The sequence below is a fragment of the Tiliqua scincoides genome, chromosome 4 (assembly GCF_035046505.1).
Source record: "Tiliqua scincoides isolate rTilSci1 chromosome 4, rTilSci1.hap2, whole genome shotgun sequence".
Lineage (NCBI taxonomy): Eukaryota > Metazoa > Chordata > Lepidosauria > Squamata > Scincidae > Tiliqua > Tiliqua scincoides.
Window position 1 is genome coordinate 93,548,769 of NC_089824.1, and position 17,007 is coordinate 93,565,775.

A 17,007-nucleotide genomic window follows, 5' to 3' on the forward strand; every position below is an offset into this window, starting at 1 on the left:
CCCAATCCTAACCTGCCCTGGAGCAGGCAGGCCAGCAGGCCTGCCCTGTATCCAGAACAGGGTTGGGGCCAAAAGTTGCTCAACCTGGGGCAAGGGGAATAGCTTCCCCTTACCCTGGGTAATGCCGCAGCAGCCCCAATGGGGCTACTCAGTTCTGTACCACTTCAAGAGGTGGTGCAGATCCAAGCAACTCAGAGCTGCCCTGGGCTGCCCTGGAACGGAGATAGGATTCAGCATAAGTGCTGGATCCTGGCCCTGTCCCTGCTCAACCCCTGCCCGCCCATAAGCCCACCCACTGTCTGCCTTCCCCCTGCCCCAAAACGCCTCTTCCCCGCTTCCCCCATGCCCTTGTTCCAGCCCAACTCAGTCGGCATGAACTCACCCCTTCCCATTGGTACAAAGGCTGGATCTTGTCTCCATGGTCCAGCCTGGCTGACTCTGAAGGCAACACTCCCGGGCTGGCATAAGGGACTTAAGCCAGCCCAGCCCAATCTCAGGATTGCACTCTCAAAGTACTCATGGGGCATATCAATTGAATTACTGTGTGGGGAGGAGCAAAGAATTAAACCTTCCTCCCCAAGAACTGGTTCAGGGGCCCCCACAGCTGCTGTTTACCAAGAGAGAGAAAAGAGAGAGCATGGAAGGCCAAGCAACATGTTTAAAGTTGTGTTTAGTTTTTCAGCAATAGGGTACTGACCTGCACATAAAGTGGGACAAGATATGCAGGGTACAAAAATAGTAGTGGGTCAAAACAGTCCTTTGCCTGCTTCCAAACCGTTTCAGCTTAGAATTGCACGTGGTGCTTCCCTCATGCTCCTGGAGGAGTATTTCTAGAAGGACACTAATCTTTGACCCATGGAAGCACAGTGGAACCACTTCATGTGACAATTCTTAGGAGGCCATCAGCATGTACTCAGAGCTCTTGGGCAAGCCTTCTCACTCCCTTGTTGCCTGCAGCTGCTAGGCAGGATGAATCTAGAAAGATTGTTGCCATGTTCTGAATGCTCTTGATTTGCAGCCCCAACTACGTCAGGGTCCTCTTATGCACTGGGTCTCTGGAGCTCCTGATTGCATCCTCCCCTGAATACTAATTTCATAAATGAAGGGAGACTCGGCTTTCCCTTGGCTAACAAAGGCATAATGGAAAGGAATGAAATGAAGCAGGAGCTCTCTCTGAGCCCTTTGTTTACACTCCCTATGCTCAGTTTCTTGTGTAGCAAAAATGGGGACAATGACAGAGAAAGAAAAAATCCTTCCCTGTGTGCATACAGATTCCCACTTGTCCAACTTCTACAGCACTGATGGTGCTGCATATTGTAACAAGCATTTTCGCGACTCTTCTGATTATATTATTGAAATGATGGCAATGGAAAATAATACAGTGCGCAGTCCTAACCCACTTTCCAGCACCAACAAAAGGGCAATGCAGCTCCAAGGTAAGGGAACAAATATTCCCTTACTTTGAGGAGAGCTCCATAAGTGCCACCCAACTGCAGGATGCAGCACATGTCCCATTGGCACAGCTATGCCAGCACTGGAAAGTTGGTTAGGATTTGGGCCACAGTGTCTGCTGATCTCATAGAGAACATGCTAAAAGCAATATTGAATATGTGGCAACAATGATCTAATTACTCAATGCCTCTTCTTGGACAGTTTTGTCTTCTGGTCTGCAGCGTGTGCACATTCTTCATAATCTTAGGAAGTTACATTCCTGGAGTCGTACTCTCCTACCTTCTGTGTAAGTGTCTTTTTAATGGTATTCTTGACTCTTGATTACAGTCTCATAAGTGCCCAGGCTAATACACAGGATCACAGTCCATGTGGCACTGAAAGCTACAGTTGTAATTCTAGATAAAAGATGGAAGTTAGAACTTCTTTTTCCCAGCAGCAAAATATTGTGGTTAGGTAAATGTGCAATATCAGCAAAGCTGAAGTTCTTACTTAGAGTCAAAAATCTGGGGCACATGCAGTCAATGAGAATTTATTGGGGGGAGGGGTATAATAGACTTACATAGAGCTTTAGGGTGCAATCCTAACCCCTTATGTCAGTGCTTTCCAGCACTGGCATAAGGGCAATGCAGCTCTGAGGTAAGGGAACAAACATTCCCTTACTTTGAGGAGGTCTCTGTGAGTGATACCCAACTGCAGGATATAGCACACATCCCATTGGCACCACTATGCCAGTGCTGGAAAGCACTGACATAAGGGGTTAGGATTGCGCCCTAAGAATCTTTAAGGCACTTCACATATATTGTGCCACTCAGTTTTGCAATAATTCTGTAAAAAGATGAATTGTTTCTCCATAGCCAGGGCCTGAGTGCAAGAGCCTCTCTGAGGCCGTCTAGTGGCACAGGTAACTTTTGAACTAGGAACTTCCTGGCTTACAGCTCTGTCCCTTACTTACTATGTGTCTATAGTTTACTATACTAGATCCCACTTGAGAATATGCGCAGTACTTTATGTAACGTAGTAGACATGACTAATTTGCATGCACATTGATAAGGTATCCTTGTGTGTGTGTGTGTGTGTTTTAAGGAGTTATAATGCTAAATTGAAATTGATGAGTATTCCAAAAATGGTATGACTCAAATATATACTACTTATGCTTCAATATTGCAAAATTAGGTACTTCTATGTATTTCTTACCTCTTTTGCAGTACTGTGTGCCTTTCTTTGTCCACTTTTCAAATGCAATGAAATTGGACAGAAAGTCTGCAGCAACATCAAGTCACTTCTGCCGAAACTGGACTTTGGTATTAGCGACTACGTCAACCAGAAACTGAAAGAGAGAGCTAGTAAGTAGGCAGCACGTGGGTTTTTCCTGTGCTCAATTTTTAGGTTGAATATTTAAAGTCAAGAATAGGTGTGTTGCTTTTGCATTTGTCAGGTTATTTATCTGCTGGTGTTACCTTACATCAAATATGTAAAGTGGTATCATTAGTGTTATGGAAGTCCTGATTCACACTCACAGCCCAGTCCTATCCAACTTTCCAGCACTGGTGCAAATGAGCTGCAGCCCTGGGGTAAAGGGAGTAAATGTTCCCATACCTTAAGGAGGCCTCTGTGACTGCATCCCCAATCTCTGTGACTGCATCCCCATCCCCTATGGGGAAGCAGTGCAAACCCCATAGGCACAGCAGCACCAGCACTGGAAAATTGGATAGGATTGGGTCCTCAGTCTCTTAACCACTATGCCATGCTGCCTGCAAGTCATGAGTAGCATTCCCTGTAAGGGGTCCATTCTGGCACCTCCAGCAGCAGCTGCACAGCATTGCGACTTGTGACACCACCTCTGGATAGTCGGCAATGACGTCATTGTGTCATTGCCAAATTTCTGGGTTTCTAAGCTCCACGCTGTGCAGAGCTCACAGGGAGGGACACAGCTGCACACCTTAGAGGGAACATTGGTTGTGAGTCCTGTGCTTGTAAAGCGGTACGCACATTAAAAATTCTATTTCAATAATCATTTTTAAGAGTATCTGACATTTTTACAGCCGGAAGACAAAAATTGAGTTGTAGCTATCGATTTTTCTATTTTTAAAGAAATATTTCTATTGCTAATTTCTAGCAATATTTTCTATTTCTAGTTTTTCTGTTGGCATATACAGACATTATGGAATAAGTGTTGTCTGGGCATAATGTTTAAAAGGGGATCATTAAGCATCTATTCAAGAAATACCTTTACCCAAGTGAATGTCAGCAATGAGAAGAATTGTCTTCTTTCCTTGTACGATATTTTAAACGATTTGAGTTTTGCTCCTACCCTGTCTGTAGAACATATCCGATACATTCAGAGTAACATAAATGGTACCTTTTGAGTAGCACCAATAGGTTTTAAAAATGCAATATGCAAGCTTCTAAGTAACACAGAAGGTTAAAAAAAAACACTAAAAAAGAAAAAGTGTTCTCTGGCATTATGGTCACTCCATTTTATCTTTTTCTGCTATGTATTTGTGTCAGTCATGAGACAGAAAAGGTTAAGTTTCACTGTCTCTGTGGATTTTATTTTGCTGGGCCAGTACAGCTTTGAAGACTTAATGTCTAGTATAATCAGACTCACAGCAGTATATGCTAAAATCTCACAACAACATAACACAGGCCTCCAAAACAGCTACAACAACAGTTGTGCATTGCTTTTGAACTATGCTATCTGGGTGGTGTGTTTACAGAGGAAATGAAATTGCTTTCAAAGAAGTTGAAAGAAGGTGGCAGTTGTGGGACAGCCATCAAGGACACGTTGTAGGTCAAGAAGCAGTTGATGTGAGATATGTAGATTGAATTTGGTGGTGGAGGGCAGCCCTCTCATAAGACAAGTATGGGTTGTAACTGACAGTATTTCAGTGAGCATACTGATTTAGAAATGTTTGCCTATGGTAGTCAGGAAATGCTAATATAATCTTTTCCCCCCAGAAATGATAAAAACAAGTCTGACGGAAGATGACAGTGAACTAGACATATCAGCACTATGTCCTCAGGTTGGTTGGTTCTTATGCCACATGCTCCAAACTTCTGTTCTGTAGCCATTCTGGAAGAGAGAGTTTTTCTAGCTTCTGCTTACAGCTTTCTAGTCTAGTATGCTATTTCTAAAGTAAATGAGGTGCATTATTTCTCTATGCCTGTTTCTTGGTGTGAAATATTTGTCTTGTTAAAGCTGCCACCATCCCCATTATCAGATTCAGCCCCTGACAATGAAAATTGGCATTCACGCTCATCAAGCTGTTAGACATGGGACTGATATATACAACTGCCTTGCTTGAACCTTAGTGATTATTGTTTTCTTGCAACAGGGAAGTTACATCATAATACCATCATTGGATGTGTCATTGGATTGGATGTGTCATTGGATATGTTCTTATACATTCACATTAAAATTCCTGCGCAGACATCTGAAATGTCGATACAATTGGAAATCTGTCCTTATTTTTCCTCCACTTGCTATTCACATATTTAGGGCCCAATCCTATCCAGCTTTGCAGTGTTGGTGCAGCTGCAGTGCAGCCCAAGGCAAGGAAACAAATGTTCTCTTACCTTGTGGAGGCCTCCATGACTACCCTCCCACCACTGGATGCAGTGCACACCCCATTGGCATGGCTACACCAGTGCTGGAAAGTTGATTATGCCCTTATTTGGCCCTTGTTCAGCATTTGCATAGAGTCTAAGGGTGCAATCCTAACCCACTTTCCAGCACTGGCATAGCTGTGCTAGTGGGACATGTGCGGCATCCTGCATTTGAGTGGTACTCACGGAGGCCACCTCAAAGTAAGGGAATGTTTGTTCCCTTACCTTGGAGCTGCATTGCCCTTATGTCAGTGCTGGAAAATAGGTTAGGTTTGCAGCCTAATGTGCATAGGTTCAGTCCCGGCAATCCAAACATCTCAGTGTTGTAGTGTACCAATTACCTGGATAGGGACTTTGCAATGTGCAAACCATAGGTTGAATGTGTGAGCACTAGGCAGGAGCACTGTAGAGTTTGACAGGCCTGTGCAATCTTAGCCCCCCACCATGTGAACTGTGAACCTCTGCACAGAGCTAAAAACCCAAGGATACTTAATTGGATTTATCTCCAGATATGTATTCATCATTTATTACAAGCAGGAGAAATAGTGTTGAAAATATAGTAAAACATAGATTTCAACTGGGGAGAGAAAGATCACTCTCAATTTTTGTACTTTCCTGCTTTTACTATTACTGTTTTAGTATTGGCAACCTTCAGTCTCGAAAGACTATGGTATCGCGCTCTGAAAGGTGGTTCTGGCACAGCGTCTAGTGTGGCTGAAAAGGCCAATCCGGGAGTGACAATCCCTTCCACACCAGGAGCAAGTGCAGTCTGTCCCTGGTCTGTCTCCCTGGCTATGGGCCTTCCTTCTTTGCCTCTTAGCCTCAGACTGTTGGCAAAGTGTCTCTTCAAACTGGGAAAGGCCATGCTGCACAGCCTGCCTCCAAGCGGGCCGCTCAGAGGCCAGGGTTTCCCACTTGTTGAGGTCCATCCCTAAGGCCTTCAGATCCCTCTTGCAGATGTCCTTGTATCGCAGCTGTGGTCTACCTGTTTTAGTACTGTACATAAATTATAACTATAGTAATTTGCCTTCCTAATTACTTTGAAAGTTGATTAGAATTTAGACATATCTTATTATATTCTATACAAGAAAAAAGAACATCATGTTTAAATATAACCTCAAGTAGGAGCATACTTAATATACTTAAATGGCAAATGATAATGTTAAAATGTTGCTGTTCTACTAAAAGATTTTTATTCTTGAATCTGTAATATGAGCATAACATTTATGAGCTTGTGAAGAAATAGTATCCTTGGATTTAAGTATATAAGCATTTGACGTAGCCTAGAACGTAAGAGTGCCACATTTGACTGTTTTGGTTTTTCAAAATCTAGATTAACTCTACAGTTGTGGCCAAAGAGATGTCTGTATCAGATACAGATGTATCAGAGGTGTCTTGGACTGACAATGGAACTTTCAATCTATCTGAGGGAAACACTCCACAGACAGACACATCTGATGGTCAGTATTGCATCTTTCAAATCTTCCAACTGTGAAAAGGTGTTTTTGGGGGGAGAAAAAAGCAACTTCACAATCCTGTCATTTAAAATACATCTTAGTATGCCTTATGATCTTCATTTCAAGTTTTAAACTTGCCAGACAGGGTCCCCTGTGTTGTGAACAGGGGGGCAGGAGTGAGGTCTCTGGGCGCTAGCATCTCCCCCCCCCCTTTCCTCTGATTTGCCCTTATGCCAGATCAAAATCAGTAAGTTCTGCTGCCACCATGAGGGCAAAGCCAGACAGAGACCATCTTCAAAGCCACCTTCCCAATTAAGTGGAGAATTCCCCCCAAACCAACAGTGTGTAAGCAAGTTCTGAGGAGGCCTCTGGCAAGACTCTGAACTAGTTCAACCAATAGCAGCTGGGGAAGAATGAAAACCAAATATTGAAAATACAGGCTGGACAAGGTGGTAGGGGTTTGACTAATGTAAGGAGGAAAGAATAAAACTTGCAGGCTTGGAAAATAACTTGGAAATTCTCAGATGCAGATCTTAGCAAAAATATAAGCAGGTGATTACAAACAAACTTAAAAGGAAAATAATTCCCTAATGTGTGTAAATCTCGCAGTTCCCTAATCATACGTAATCCAGTATTAGTTTGAAGTGTCCATTACACCTTTCTAATCCCCAGAGAGATGGTGAGAACTTGACCACAGATAGATGCTTTCTCCGAGGGAGTCAAGCTGGAACATACACAACTGTCCTTGGGTGGGATTGACCTTAAGAAACCCAAGTTTGATTATGTCATTGGCCCATCCTACTGGATGTTTTACTCATTTATTTAAAAGCTTTACAACCTGCTTTTCCATAAGTTCAAAGTGCTGTACAACATAATAAAACAATTTAAAATAACTAAAAACACTCTATAACAGTTTTTTGTCACATTGTTTTAGCAGATTTTGATCGTCCAAGTGATCATGAGGAAGCCTTTGCAAAAGATATTGTGGAATTTCCATCTGTGGACAATGGTGCGGGAACAAATGATGAGGATGATTCAAGCATTGGCATACCTGTTCACCAAAAGCAAAAAAAGGACCAGCTTTCTACCACGTTGGACCAGTGTGCCCAGCGAAATAAGGAGAGGCACTCTGCAGCAGGTCTCTCCTTGCCTCTGATTGAGAATCAGGCCTTCAACTTAGTGAGAGCAGTTGCTGGCGATGTTGTTACATCTGTGGTGTCAGCAGCTGTCAGAGACCAGTTGCAATCCATGCAAGCAGACCCAGGTTTAATTGAAGAGACAGACACGGAGGAAGGAGATGATTTTGAACTGCTTGACCAGTCGGAGCTTGAGCAGATGGAAAGTGAACTGGGGCTTACCAAAGGCCAGGAGGCAAAACCACAAGAAAAGAAGTCATCAGGCTTCCTCTCAAATCTGCTTGGGGGCCATTAATGTGGAAAGTGGAGCAGCTTAATAACATAGCAAAAAGAAAACATAGACGACATGAATGCAAAAAAGAAAATGATGAGCTGTAAGCTTTGTCTATAATCTTAGGTGTGCTGTAACGTCCTTCATGCAGAGTGAACTTTGTTACAGATCAGTTATTGCTGATAGTTTTGTTTCTGATAGTGATGCCATAGAAGTGAAAAATCTATCCCATTATTTTGTCTCAAAGGAATTTAAGAGGCAAGACTTAAAAAGATTAAAATTGCCAAATGTAGCGCCCTTGTGGCTTTAACCAAATCCTCTTCACCGCCAGTCTGTTTACTTGTACTTCTCAAGCATTTAGGCAGTAATGCTTCAGGGAGACAATACCAACAGGAATCAAGAAGCCATCATGTCCTCGTTGCCTCCTGTATAGCAGAATATCTAAACCTCCAGAGTAAACAGGTGTTCGATAAGCCCAGTGACCCTGATCCCTTTAGCAAATGAAATAATCAATGTATAAGTAAGTCCGCACATCATCACTGAAATGGAGTATCCATTTCAGTGTATCGTCCTTTGTGTTGCCTGTCTGAATTCCCAGACTTTTCACGAATAGGATAAGGTGGTACATATTCAAATTGCATTGACTGGGCATGATTTCATGCTTCCATGTATAACCTTGACTAGACTCACAGAATACAAGGCAAGTATATTACACTTGAGTTTATACATATGTCATCTGTATGTAGTGTGTATAAATATGCAGTCAGGGGTTGGATTTGGAAGGGAATGGAATAGGAAAAAATCTTGATTAATTTATTATCTCTTCAACTGCCCTCAATTTGATTTTCTTTTGTTTTAAAGTATAAGCAGCTGACAGCACCTAAAATCATACAGACTACTGCTATGTTCTGTTTTGCAAAAACTGTTGCAGAAAGATTGCAGCTGGCACACTAGTAGAGGATATTGAAATGAAACACTTCTAGTTTGCATATTATGTGGCTGATTTCAGGTCATCTTAAGACATGTAACATAACTAAACTTTGTGATTTACCTTTAAAATTGAGGGTAAGAGGCAGTGCCTTATCAAGGTAACCCAAAGTTTAAAGAAAGAAATACCACTAGTTTTCATAGTATGGTATAAACAGCCAGGAGACTGAGGGACCATATAAACTATTTTGCAGACTTTTACTGGCATTCTAGCAGGTAAACATGGTTGTTCTGTGACCCTCCAAAAGTACAGCCCCAGTATATGGGGTGATCTCCATCATAACTGTAGTGTTCATTAGGTATGAAACTAATCAGTGAATATCACTATACAGTATGCTCACATTGGAAAAAAATTTATACTAGCAGCTCAGTTTCAACTCTTCTCTTCCACCCATCTTCCCAAGGAGTTTAGTGCTGAGACAAAACAAGTCCGTAGTGCCCCAGTGCTCTCATCTTGTCACAGCTTGGTTAATCTTGGTTACTTGGTAATAGCTGATTTTGTAGTGAAATTGGTTGTCTGTAATCATCCAGAGTGTAAGAAGAGTATCTGGGAGGTTAGAAGCTACTAAAGATTCTAATGGACACTTATTATTGAATGTGCTTATGTCACCATAGTGCATATCAACCATGTTCTCTATTGGTCAGGTTGGTGCTTTCATTCTTTAGCTTAGTCACAAGGGTGAAAGTGGGCTTGGATTCCACCAAAGATGTGGTATTTCAAGATATTAAGCATGTTTGTAAGAAATAAGACCCTCTGAATTCCATTGGGCTTACTCCCTAATAAGTGTGTTTAGGATTGCTGTCTGTATCAGCAACATGGGGCACAATCCTAACCTCTTATGTCAGTGCTTTCCAGCACTGACATAAGGGCAATGCAGCTCCGAGGTAAGGGAACAAACATTCCCTTACTTTGAGGCGGCCTCCATGAGTGACACCCAATTGCAGGATGCAGCACATGTCCCATTGGCACCACTATACCAGTGCTGGAAAGCACTGACAGAAGGGGTTAGGATTGTGCCCATGGATGCTTAGTGCAAGATTTTTACAGTTATTTGCACTCAAAAATGGCACAATATTTTACTCAGGTTATTACATCACTGGCTTTCATTGGGCAGTTCCTGCATTTAAAAAACAACACACTTCCATCTTACAGAGTGCAACTCTCTGTCTGTGGAGGTATACTAAAGCTCATCATAAACTGTACCTTTTGTTAAATGTGTCTTTTCTTTTCATGGTGAAGGTACTGATAATGGAAGAGCAGTAGACTTTAAAAGTTAAGACTCCTTTCGATGAGAGCAGCAAGGGGCTTGACTGAGACATGTTGGTAAACTGCTGGAGCATCTCCCCAGCTCATAACAGCTGTATTGTAACTGTGCACTTTATTGTTTTGAATTTGTTTGCTAGTTTTAAAAATGTTTCTGAAGGTTCCAAATATAAACTACAGCAGTACTCCTCTAGGAATCTGAGTTCCATTCATCACCGAAAACAGTGAGAGAGCCTGCTTGAGAGAGACTTCTTGTAAACTATCCTCTTTCTGGTATCAAGATAGAAAAGTTATCATCCTAATATACAACAAAGCCCCAGCACTATAGACATTTGTTAGTATAGCTGCTCTGATTCTGGATAAAATCTCTCCCCCCCCCCCCAATACAAAAAAGAGATGTTTTGGATTGGAACATTGGGGTCTTGCTTTGTCTTTAAAAAGGCTCCAGGATACAAGATACAAATTGATGACATATCCCCAGGACTTTATGGACCGAGAGATATTTCCACCCATCCTGAAATAGTTAATTGTATACGTCCCTCACTCCAAAGAAGAGACTAGAAGTAGCCACAGTTACCTTAAGTTAAAGGATATTCTAAGTAAAAAGTGTTCATTACTTTAACAAACTGTGGAATTATCAATAAAAGGCTAGTGAAGTTTCAAGAAATTTATTCCACGGGCACTCTGATTTTCTGCAAATACAGGGTAACCACTTGATTTGACTCTTAAGCATAGTTCAGTATTAGAAAGAAAGTCTCTCTGAATGCTGTGAAATGACTGACAGCCCAATCCTATCCACACTTTCCTAGGACTAAGCCCCATTGACTCTAATAGGACTTACTTCTGAGTAGGCATGCATAGGACTGGGCTGTGAGTAAATAAAAGGCTGAGATCCTAAATATATATATTTGAAAGTTGATTGCACTAAAATCAGTGGGAGTTCCTTTCAGATAAACATGGTTACAATTTATTTTAAGAGTTTTCATTTGAAACACCTGTATCATGAAACCATGTAACTGGAATTTATTTCCAGCAAGTAAAAGGATAAAGATGGATGTATGCAAATATATTTATGGCAGGAACTTTTAGATGTCCCCTCCTAGCTTCCTTTCCATTTAATTTTCTTATCCTTTCCTCAAATCTTTCCTCATATCTCTTTCCAGAGAAGTACAGAGTTGCAAAATACATAATACCTAGTCAAAAACCCATTGAGGTAATGCATCAGTCCTGGTTTATGAGGGGGGTGGAGTTGTTTGGTGGTGCTGATATTTTAAAATATTTTTATTTATATAAACTCTGACAAGATGGCCTGTTTTCTGCTTATGCAAGTGGTGATAGATGGATGCCCTGTTGCTAATGGAAGGGAATATACCCTGGTGGTATATCACCAGTGTTGTGTGATATGTTGTGTGAAAGGCAAGGTTGTGTGTGTGTTGGGGAGTTCTATCACAGGGGATGTAAACACATTTAGGGCCCAATCCTATTCAACTTTCCACCACTGATGCAGGTGTGCCAACAGGACCTCCACTGCAGTGCGGGGGGAGGGGCAGCCTCATAGCAACACTCCAGGTGGCTTATAACACCCGTGGCTTATACTATTTGCAGTCCCTTTGCTTCTCCTGTACTTTCTAACAGCTGAGCCATTTGGATAGGGGAATACCTATGAATTTAGTCAAAATGTATCTTTGAGGCCTAAGTATATCTCAGACCAGATTTTTTTCCTCTCCAGTCCTTCAAAAGTCAGTTAAAAAAAGAAGCAGCCACTCATGTACCAAGACATAAAAATATAGCAGATTCCAGATGAACATTTGATTAATAGAAAATGTACTTTCAGAGATGCTAAAGACAATCATCATAATTTATTGGGTGGGTAGAAGAGTTCTTGGTCAGTCTAAATCAGTGTTGCATAACTCCAGGATGGGCTTAACTGTCATGCTTAGAAACACTAAGGCTGCAATCCTATCCACACTTTCCTAGGAGTAAGCTCCATTGACTTTAGTTAGACTTACTTCTGAGGAGACAGGCACAGGATTGGGCTCTAAATAAAAACAAGCATGATCCAATGGAACATTTTTTGTCCCATTGATTTAAATAGACAGGGGTTAAGTACATGCTTCACTTGGGCTGCAATGGAACAAAAATGCAGGATTATAATTATTATCAAACTATAAAATGTCAATATGATCAACTATCAGGTTTTGTATAGAAACTTTTTGGAGCATGTAGAAAAATACTTAATTAGGACTGCAATCCTATACACACTAACCTAGGAGTAAGTCCCACTGAACTTGATGGAACTTACTTCTGAGTAGAAATGCATAGGCTTGTGCTGTAGTTCATCTAAAAATACCCAATCTACAATAATAAATGTAATTACAATTAGGGTGGTAGGAATAAATAATATACTTTATTTTTTGTTAAGTTTGTTTCCCACCCCACCCTCAAAACTGTCTAGCGATGCTCATTGACAATGTCTTTACACATTTATTTTTAGGAGAAAGGTAGCGCAGCTCTGTAGGCACAATCTATCCAAAAAACCAGAAACTGGAATTTTCTTTTACAAAAGTCTTAAATCCTTTAAGTATTTTGCAGCACTTTACCTAGCACGATTACTGTTTTATAAAACATGGAAGAATTATTATTATTATAAAAATGGTTTGAACCCATTTAATGTCTTTTTCTTTTTGTTATAGTTGTGTAAATGTTGATAGTAAATTCAATGTCACCTTTATTTTGATTTTCTAACCTATACAAACCACTGTAATAGTGTGGAGGGTCATATGAAATAAAACATTAAATCTTGACCTTTTGTTCCTATGATTTCGGAGATTTGTTGAATAAGCAATTTGGGGTTTGTTCTGGATTATTTAGAGTAGAATATAAAAATGTTAGGAGTCCTGTAAAACAAATTTTCGGCTATAATAAAAGAATGAGCTTTTACGTTTCAGAGAACTAGAAACAAGAATATGTTGGGTGTCCTAGATGTTCAGTCAAAACCTAATATGCATTTCCAAAGTAATTAGTGACTACTTTTCTTATGTAAACCCCTGCTGTATTTACAAAATTAGTGGGGAGGGGAAAATGAGAACACGATGTATAGTATCACTGATTAGAAAGATCAATAGTGACTTCATCCTGACTATAAAGACAGTGGCGTATCCAGGGTATGATAAGCCAGGGCACAAACCCTGGGCACCATCTGAAGGTGAGCCCAGCTGCCCCTGTGAATATGTGTGTGCTCCAGTCGCTTCCTGAGTCAGGAAGTGACTGCAGAACTTGGACTATCACAGCAGCATCTGGGGCTATTTTCACAGTGGCACCTAGAGCCAAATCATCCCAGCTGCCACTGTGAGTGCATGCATGCTCCAGACAGGAGCGCCTGCCACTTGGGCACTCACAGTGGCAGCTGGGGTGATTTTTCCCCTGCCACTGCTGTGAGTGTACACTCGTTCCTGGCACATCCTCAGAAGTGACATCATGTGATGTTATTATGTCACATCACACCATTCCTGCCTGGGGCAGCACAGCCCCCAGGTATATAGAAGGGTAAGTTCTGGTTTTATATGTCCAAATATGTTGTGAAGATAGGAATGTTGAAAAGTAGATACAATGGTGCCTAGAGAACATTAGGGGGCAGTGTATTGTCCAGGAGGCAGATGACACAGGCTACCCATCTCAGACCTTTATCCTCTTTTACCTGCAAGGTATATCTCTAACTGGTTTCCTCTCTTCTCCCCAGCAGCAGACTAGTGGGGGTTGGTGGGAGGCAATCAGAAATAGGTCTTTCGATATACAGTATGACTCTGATTTAAACCCCAGAATCAGCACAGAATCAGGTTAACCATAATGGAAATCTTGAGTCTAAAAGGAGAGGTGGAAGTGCAGTGTATGGAACTTGTGGGTCATTCCCTCAAACCCCCCAAGTTTTGTGCCTTTTTTTTACCCTTGTGATACAATGAAGATTGGATTGAGCAGCCAATTTATCCCAAATGACTCCCAGCCCAATCCTATCCACACTTTCATGGGAGTAAGCCCCATTGACACGAATGGAAGTTACTTCTGAGTACACATACATAGGATTGGGCTGTCAGTTTCTTCAGTTTTGTTTTTTCCCTTCAGGCAGGTGGGTGGTAAAAGGTTAGTCTCAGGCCATTTTGGAGTCACTTCTAGGGAACCTCATACCAGATTTTTGTTTATACTTTTTGGTCTTTTGACATCACCAGGCCTCACCTCAGATATCTCAGGGTTTTTTGATGCATCTGGCTATACCAAAGGAGCAATTCTGCCTTTTTTTTTCTGGGTATGTACTTTAAAATCTTTATCTTTAAAGTTAAAGTATGGAAATGTTATGTCTAAGCCTGTTTAAATTCTGAGTTGCACTGAAAGTGCTGATCTCAATGACCAAGTATAATTTCTCTGGCACAAATGCTTAACGTGCTTGCTACCCACAAAAGATCATACATTATTTGTTTTCCAAAATAGAAGGATCAACTAGTGTCCTTTATTGTTTTTAGTTCCTTTTAAGTTTCTTATGTTTCCAGTTGTCTAATCTGTATTTATAATCAGACATTGCAGGACGGTATTTTATACATAAGTGACAAATGCCCTCTAGGCTGCAGTCCTGGAAGTAAGCTCCATTAAACACAATGGAATTTATTTCTCATTAGATATGCATAGGCTTGTGCTGTTAGATACTGTTCCCTACCCTCTGATCTAAGGTCAGTTCTACAAATTCTGAAAGCGAGGGTGCTTTACGTGCCAAAAATCCCAGGTACAATCCCTACCACCTCCAGCTAGGACTGGGAAAGACATCTGTTTAAAACCCTGGAATGCTGTTACAATTCAGTGTAGTAGACCAGGGATCTCCAAACTTTTCAGTATGAGGGCCACATCATGTATTTTATATACTTTTTCATGGGCCAAAAAAACCAATGAATGAAATTTAATTGAATAAGGGCACCTCCTTTTACTGAGATAGTTTGTGTAATCAACACAATATGATTAAGAACAAATAGAAATGTGAGAATTACAAAGAAACAATGCCATGCTTAAACAGAAATGACTAAATGTCAAACGCTAGCAAAAAACAATTAGCAATTAAGAATATTTTAAGTTGCTGTGGGCTGGATATGGCCTTTAGGCCATAGTTTGGTGACCCCTGTAGCAGACAATAGTGACCTAGGTGGATTAATGGTTTGACTCAGTATAAGATAGCGTGACACACTCTCATTCATCAGTCTGTTTTTCTAGGGCCTCTAAATTTGATCTACAGCGCTGCATCTGAAATCTCAGTGTTCCTGAGTAGTTCATTCATTAGTCTGTTTTTCTAGGGCCTTTAAATTTGATCTGCAGCGCTGCATCTGAGATCTCAGTGTTCCTGAGTAGTATGGTACTCATCCTTTCCTTCTGGCTGCTGCTTGGCTGTCACACCTGCTGGCTTCTGCATGTGGGCTCTAAGCCAATGCCCCAGCTGACTCACTCCTAAAGCCATCCCCACTGGTCAAAATGATAGGCATTATGGTAGTAACAGAAAGAGTACAGGTGTATTTTTAACAATATTAGCAACAATTCTATATAAATTTACATAAGGAAATAAGTTCCTTAGTGGGACTTACCCCCAGCTAAAAGTACCTAAAGGTCCAATTTGCAGTGCCAGTGCAGCTGCAGCCCCTAAGTGAGGGAACAAATGTTCTCTTACCTTGTGGAGGCCTCCATAACTACCCTCCCACCACAGGATGCAGTGCATACCCCATTAGCAGTTACACCAGGGCTGGAAAGTTGGTTAGGATTTGACCCTAAGACTGCTGCCCCACACTTCAGAAGTACTTTAACATTGTATTAAATGTCATTTTTTAAATGACTTCAGAGACTGCTTGCTCTCGCCTGTCCCCTCTTGTCCTTATCTACCAGTGTTCATTACTTCACAACCCATTGATTGAAAAGGTAAATTAACACAGCATGGCTGCTAACCTCTAGTGCAGTTGTTGTTGGCATCCTTCAGTCTTGGAAGACTATCGTATCAGGCTCTGAATGGTGGTTCTGGAACAGAGTGTCCTCTCCAGTGTGTGAAGCCTGGGTAAAGTAGACATGGAGGACAGACCCCCTCCCCATGTTGCAGCAAATCCCCCCTCCCCATGTTGCTGAAATGGTCCAATGGAAAGGCAGAAGCCAATATGGTTGGTTCCAGCAAAGTCACAGGAGTTGCCAGAATGTGACTGTGTTCAGCCATGAACTGCCTCAGGGACTCCAGCTCCAGATTTTGCCTAGAGGTTGATTCCTGAAGCCTTTTCCATAACTGGATGTAGCCACAAGGCAGTGGAGGTTTGGGATCAGACTTTTCCTTTTCTCAGATGAGCTGCCTTCCCAGGCTCAGGAGTCCCATCTACCTGGTGGCTGTTTAGTCACCTCTTAGGACAAGTACAGCCAAACTGAGAGCCTATTCTTATCCCCAGCCCCCAGGGAATAGTGCAGTAGAGGGTGTGCAAACAAGAGAATGGCTGCAAAGGAGGAAGCACAAAGTGATCACAAGGGTTGAGAAAGAAAGAAAGAAAGAAAGAAAGAAAGAAAGAAAGGCTGGCTGGCTGGCTGGCTGGCTGGCTGGCCAAACTGCTTCTCCCTGGCAGAAGGGAGAGCTTTCTATAGAAAGCAATGGAGAAATCCTGGGTTTTGAGGCAACCGTCATTTGACCAGTGTCTTTACCCAGAAACAGGATATCAGACCAGATAGATTTTTGGGGTCTTCCTCATTCAGATCTAATCGTCTCTTTGTGTGTGTGTTTATATATATAAATAAAACATTTTTATTCAAGTTAAGAATAATCACAGTGAGAACTGG

General features: G+C 41.6%; 1 protein-coding gene across 2 annotated transcripts in view; it reads left to right on the plus strand.

Moving 5' to 3' along the window:
- RETREG1 (reticulophagy regulator 1) overlaps positions 1-12,977 on the plus strand; it is a 59,653-nt gene extending 46,676 nt beyond the window's left edge. Inside the window, exons 5-9 of one of the 2 annotated variants that reach the window (XM_066625812.1) lie at positions 1,654-1,738; positions 2,658-2,795; positions 4,411-4,475; positions 6,392-6,518; positions 7,453-12,977. In XM_066625812.1, coding sequence (XP_066481909.1) covers positions 1,654-1,738; positions 2,658-2,795; positions 4,411-4,475; positions 6,392-6,518; positions 7,453-7,946 — 909 coding nt within the window. In that variant the 3' untranslated portion in view covers positions 7,947-12,977. Of the gene's footprint in view, positions 1-1,653; positions 1,739-2,657; positions 2,796-4,410; positions 4,476-6,391; positions 6,519-7,449 lie in introns of both variants that reach the window. The other variant, XM_066625813.1, reaches the window with a different exon arrangement.
- Positions 12,978-17,007: the final 4,030 nt, after the last annotated feature.